Source organism: Maniola jurtina, chromosome 12 (genome assembly GCF_905333055.1).
Source record: "Maniola jurtina chromosome 12, ilManJurt1.1, whole genome shotgun sequence".
Taxonomy (NCBI): Eukaryota; Metazoa; Arthropoda; class Insecta; order Lepidoptera; family Nymphalidae; genus Maniola; species Maniola jurtina.
In genome coordinates this window covers 13785746-13791703 of record NC_060040.1, presented here as the reverse complement: position 1 = coordinate 13791703, position 5958 = coordinate 13785746, and the positions used below count along the sequence as shown (strand labels likewise).

The 5958-nt window shown below is 35.0% G+C and overlaps 1 protein-coding gene across 2 annotated transcripts; it reads right to left on the bottom strand.

Moving 5' to 3' along the window:
* Positions 1-252: 252 nt before the first annotated feature.
* On the bottom strand, positions 253-5056 carry LOC123869990. 2 transcript variants are annotated; one of them, XM_045913136.1, is made up of 3 exons: positions 5042-5056; positions 2980-3302; positions 253-2763 (listed from the first exon to the last, which is right to left on the bottom strand). In XM_045913136.1, the coding sequence occupies exons 2-3, from the start codon at positions 3173-3175 to the stop codon at positions 788-790; spliced, it is 2172 nt and encodes a 723-aa protein (XP_045769092.1). In that variant the 5' UTR covers positions 3176-3302; positions 5042-5056; the 3' UTR covers positions 253-787. The 2 variants fall into 2 exon arrangements, with proteins under 2 accessions (XP_045769092.1, XP_045769091.1); XM_045913135.1 differs by lacking the exon at positions 5042-5056 and adding an exon at positions 3604-3813 and having other exon boundaries at positions 2980-3182.
* Between the last annotated feature and the right edge of the window lie 902 nt (positions 5057-5958).

Below are 5958 nucleotides of genomic sequence, written 5' to 3'. Positions count from 1 at the left end.
ATATTGGAATCCAAAAATCATTTGGCGATTGAAAAATCTAATTCGACTGGCAATACCTATTACCTATCGGTTTGTTATGTGATATCTCAAATTTTTAACCCACGACCCAAAAAGAGGGGTGTTATAAGTTTGACGTGTATAGGTCTTTGTATCATTGTAGGCATTGTAGCTCCTAAACTAAAGAACCGATTTTAATTTAGTTTTTTTTTTGTTTGTTTTCAAAGTTTCGCTTGATCGAGAGTGTTCTTAGCTATAGGGTAAAACCGGGATAGTTGCCCCACTTTTTGAAAAGGCTTTCTAATTTTCAAACTGTACGTTTTTCATAAAGAATTTCCATGAATATTAAAAGTTTGATCTTTGTACTAGCAATACGACTCGTTTTTGTTGATTTAACAATAACAGATTCTGCATAAATTGAATTTTTGAAAACTCATTTTTTTGAGGATAGATGCCTACCCATATGTATAGATGCCTCACTATGAAAATACTGAGGAGGATAGATGCCTGTGATGTAGGATAGACGCCCTATAGATTGAAATAAGTATAATACATAGTTTTGATATGTTTTATTTGTACTATTTAGGTAATTTTTATAATGGTATCCTTAAAAATAATTAAACTTATTAACATTTTTTTAAGAAAAAAAATCTAAATTTTAATGTGCGTAAGCAGACAAGCAAGGTAATATTAAAAATAATATTTAAAATTCTTAATAAAAAGCTAATATCTAAAATTTTCAAAATTTAACGAAATTAAAAAATCAACATAATTAAATGTTGTCCTTAGTTTAGGTCGAATTAGAAAGGGCTTTCAGTTTGCCACATCTTGAGCAATAATTTCTAAAAAGTGTACAAATTTCGTGCAGCCACTTCTGGCACGATATGCACCGAATCCAATCAGATTTTGACTTCGTGTGTTGATAGCTATCAAAGCATTCTATGCAATAATAGTTATCGTCTGTATCTTTTGGGCTTTCTTGGTTATCCCTCTTTGTTTTCTTTACAGGCAAACCTTGAGTTTTTTTCCCTCTAGTTTTATAGTATGTTGTTGTGGGTGTTTCTTCACTATCACTATCTGTTGTATCATTTTCTTTATCACTACCTTCTTTAGTTTTTTTATTTGTACTCTTAAATTTTCGTTTTTCTTTGGTAGTCTCAGTCTTATTACTTTTGTCTAATTTAGGTTTAACTCGTTTATTCTTCTTCTCAGCCATATTCTTCTTTTCTTTTATTTTTTCTTTTGAATTTAGAATATCTGCTGATTGCTTGGTCCTCTTAGCCATAGTCAAGGGTATTTGAGGTATTGGCGATGCTTGGACCAGAATTTTTGAAGGCGTTTCCTTTTCTTCTATGCCAGCTAGAAACTGTTCAATTGTATCGTCACCAATATCAACAATGCTTATATCTTCTAAAACTTCAGGATCAATCAAAATACTCGGAGATTCCCTATGGACTGAAGCCAGTATCGAATTCGGTGGTGTCTTATTTTGGTCTAATCCAGTAATATTTTCTCTTTCATTAACGGGATTAAGTTGACAACATGTCGATGAAGACGTCTGTGGTAGGGGTGTTTGTGCTCTCCTTTCAGCTTCGACAGGCACACATAGTTCCACAGTTTCACTTGTATTGTCCAGCTCTGGATGATGATATGACAAAGAAGACGTCTGAGGCAGGATTCTTGATGTTTGAGGATCACCTTCATCAGGTCCACGAGATTCGCCCGCATTTTGTCTGCTCAACCCAATATCTGATATTATAAATGTTGTATCTGGTAAAGCATTCGGATCAAGTGGATAAATTCCGCTACCTCTAAAGCCACCAAGAGCGTTTGCAGGTGTAGTAGCGCGAAGCCAAGCATTGCGTATAAGCGCTCCAGCATTGTAACGGCTGATCTTTTTGTTTGGATGCATGCGCATGAACTGATTAGTTTCATGGTTGAAATATGTTTTCAGAGGTCCAAATACCGATCTGTCTAAAGGCTGCAGAACTGAAGTTGTGTGACTAGGCAAACATAATAAAATTATGTCGTTGTCAGCTGCAGCTTGTAGCATGTCTGGTGCAGTTGAATGTGATGAGTGTCCATCTAAAATAAGTAGAACTTTACCCTGCGGTTTGAGGGGAATGAAGTGTTCCGTTAGCCATTTATAAAAAATCTCAGTATTAATATATGCGGACTTTTTATTCATATAAACTTTTGAGCCCGGTGGAAGTCCATCTTCAAATTCTGTCTTTTTATTCACACCTTTTATTATGACTGCCGGTGGAAGAAAATTACCAATCGCATTGCAACAGGCAATTATTGTCATGGTTTCACCTTTCTCCGCAGATGTGACTGAATTAACGACCTTTGCGCCTTTCTTGGCGATAACTTTTCCGGGTTTATTGTTCAACTGAATACCTGATTCGTCCATATTAAATATTCTTTCCGGTTTATCTGAAAGGCCATTATCTATCATGACTTTGGCCAAAAGTTCATAAAAATTATTCACTTCTTCTCTACTAAGACCTTTAGCTCTAGCCACAGATAAACCCTCAGCTTGTCTGATAGCCAGCTCTGGATTTCGTTCAATAAAACTTTTGCACCATTCATTTCCAGCCCTTTGGCTTTCATGGTCAAATTTATGTTTTAACTTCAGCTTTTCGGCAAATTGGTAGGCTAGCATTCGTATGGATCGTCTGTCTGGAGGAAATCCTGCTTCTCCAAGCTTCAAAATATGCTTTACTAGCCTCTTCTCATTTTCAAAACCGAAGATAGGATGTTTTCCTAAAGCAATTAAAATGAAAATTAAAGAAAATGTTTAGAAAATAGATAGGCTGCAATAAATTATCTATTTAGTAGAAGCGGAACAAACTACTATTATTTATATTATATTTGTTATCTTCCTATATCTACCTATATTTTAACACATTCAGTGTAGGAAAAAAATACCGATCTACACTTTTTAAGTGCCCGCTTACATTCATATATGTACTTACTAACCCAATGTTAATTTTGTTTTGTTTTTAGCAGCATAACGTCTCCGTAATGTTCTGGACGGAATTCCGAATTGTCGGGATATTTTGTTTATCCCCATGATATTCTTGTCCATTTCATCAAAAGCGTTTTGTAATGCCTCTGTAGTCCAAGAAACTATTCGAGGTCGTACTCCTTCCTTTCTTTTATATCTTCGTGGCATGGTTCAACTGTGATTAGTAGAAACAAACAAAAATACACATTCATTAAACAACATAATACTTGAAATATATTTTCAACACTATGATGGTATACAGCCCCAAAGAACATTACAAACCATCAGTAGAGATCTATATGAAAACGCAATAAGAATTATATCAAAATAAAAAAAAAGTAATTTTAAAAATATGCTATCATATAATGTATAGTATTATGGGGGATAGATGCCCCTAAGGGCATCTATACTGCAAAAAATTGGGGCGACTATCCTTTTTGTTATGGATAGATGCCCTTTTATTTTTTGAATTAACTAAATACAAAAGGGTAATTATTAATAAGTAGATATATAGTTAATTAACCAATATATGTATATAAAAAAATAAAACAGAATTTATTACTACATAAAAAAGATACGTAACAGTAAATACTTACGTTTGAAACTTTGAAGCATTCGTCGTGTTCGTCGCGGAGATAATCGCACGCACGAGCTAAACACATCAATCCCGTGCGATGGTCTGCGGGGCACTGAGCATGGGGCGCACGCGCTCTCGGTTTAGACTATTAACGCTGTGTTGCGATTTTGCGAAGTTAGGTTTTTAGAAAATGGGGCAACTATCCAGCTGCGGCATCTATCCCGGATTTACCCTAATCCAAGAAAATCGGTTCAGCCGTTTGAAAGTTATCAGCTCTTTTCTAGTTACTGTAACCTTCACTTGTCGGGGGTGTTATAAATTTTTAGTTTACACTTGTAAAGTAGTTAGTTAGTTTAGGTATTAGATAAAGAATCACGTATTGCTGAATTCCGACTGCGATTCAACACCTATTTATTTGGAAGAGCCTTTATCTTGTATCAGAAAAATATGCTATCACAATAAAAAGTAAATCGAACTCCCGACCTCCGATAAGGAGGCGGGTGTCTTAACCATTAGGATATAACAGCCCACTGTACCATAGTTGAAACAAGTGTAAATTAAAAATGTATAACACCCCCGACAAGTGAAGGTTACAGTAACTCGAAAAGAGCTGATAACTTTCAAACAGCTTAACCGATTTTCTTGAATTATAGCTAAGAACACTCTCGATCAAGCCACCTTTCAAACCAAAAAAACTAAATTAAAATGGGTTCATTAGTTAAGGAACTACGATGCCACAAACAGATACACAGATGCACACATCAAACTTATAACAACCCTCTTTTTGGATCGGGGGTTAAAAATTGCAAACTGCAGTAACATAGCTGTCTCAGGTAGGTCTGTGTTCTGTAACCCGACACGGCCGATATCGGTCGCCCTGACCACCGCGATGCGGTTTAACCACTGCAGTAGTATTATTAATTAAACGGTTAATAAACGACACTTTTGTCGCTCAATTAACTGCACGTAACAAGATACTCTGAACTTTATTTTTTGTCTTTTGGGATATTAAATGCTTATTTTTTGTAACCCGCCCCACCACATCTACAAAAATTATACGATTAAATGCGAAAACATGTCTGTCTGTTACCTTTTCACGACTTTCATACACCTTTGAGACACATGGAAAACTCCCACGATGTTTTCCTTCACCGATGAATCAAGTGATATGTATTTGCTTCCAACGCATGCATGCGCACCTATCTACCTACTCATAGCTCCGAAAAGCTGGAGGTGCATGCCCAGGATCGAACCGCTGACCTTCGAAAAGGAAGCGGACATCTTAACCACTAGGCTTTCACCGCTTTTAATATATTTTAATTTTAATAGTAACACTATTCAATTTTCATATAATAATACCTATAATGTATATGATTTACAATTATTTTGGTATGATGTCATTGTATTTCAAGTTATTTTAATGAGCATTAGGTATGTAGGTGGGTATATTTTATAACAATAATTTAAAATATGTTATTATAGTATAGCATAAGTATAATAATTATTTAAATTAGGTAGTTAGGTAAATTCATTTATATAACTAAGTACCTGTACTAAGTTTGTAGAAATAACTTGGAGCGTTCTTCCATTCTCTACAAGAATTTGTAGATGTAATTATTATAATAGCTTGTAGCAAAAATTGAATTAGCAGGATGGTAAAAACTGGTGTAATAATTTTCTACTTATATAGCGCAACAAATAAGTAAATAGTCATAATTATTACGTTTAAAAATATAAACGACTAAAAGTGAGATATACCTGCCTACGTGTCAAACTTTTTTCGAATAAGTAATAGGTGTAAGTACTATGTAGGTACACACTTGATAATTTCTTTTTGTAACTTCGAGTAAAAAAAAACCGGCCAAGTGCGAGTCAGAGTCGCGCACAGAGGGTTCCGTATACTCGGGTATTTTTTCAGACATTTTGCACGATAAATCAAAAACCGTTAGGTATACATAAAAATAAATAAACATCTGTTTTACAATGTACAAGTACCCCAACTTTATCTTACTTTGAAAATTGAAAATACCAACTATTTGTTCGTAAACACAGTTTAATTGTTTTTGTGACATACCTACCCACAAATTCAAGGTTTCCGGTTTTTTCATTTTACTTGTGCTATAAGACATTGCTACCTGCCTTCTGGGTCTGCTTCTAGGTCAACAGAAAGTACCCTAGGTAATAGGTATAGGTTTTGATTCCCGGGTCTTGACAGCCACAACAGACAGATAGACAGACAGCAAAGTGATCCTATAAGGGTCCCTTTTTTCCATTTGAGGCAAGGAACCTTAAAAATGAGTTGGCTTGCTCACTTTCGTATCAGGTAAGATCGCGGTCTAAGGCTAACTTGTCATCAAATAAAAAATATAACTTT

Coding starts and splice junctions, on each gene's coding strand:
- LOC123869990 (XM_045913136.1), bottom strand. CDS start 3,175: ATGCCACGAAGATATAAAAGAAAGGAAGGAGTACGACCTCGAATAGTT. Junction 2,764..2,979: donor CAAAACAAAATTAACATTGG/GTTAGTAAGTAC, acceptor TAATTGCTTTAG/GAAAACATCCTATCTTCGGT.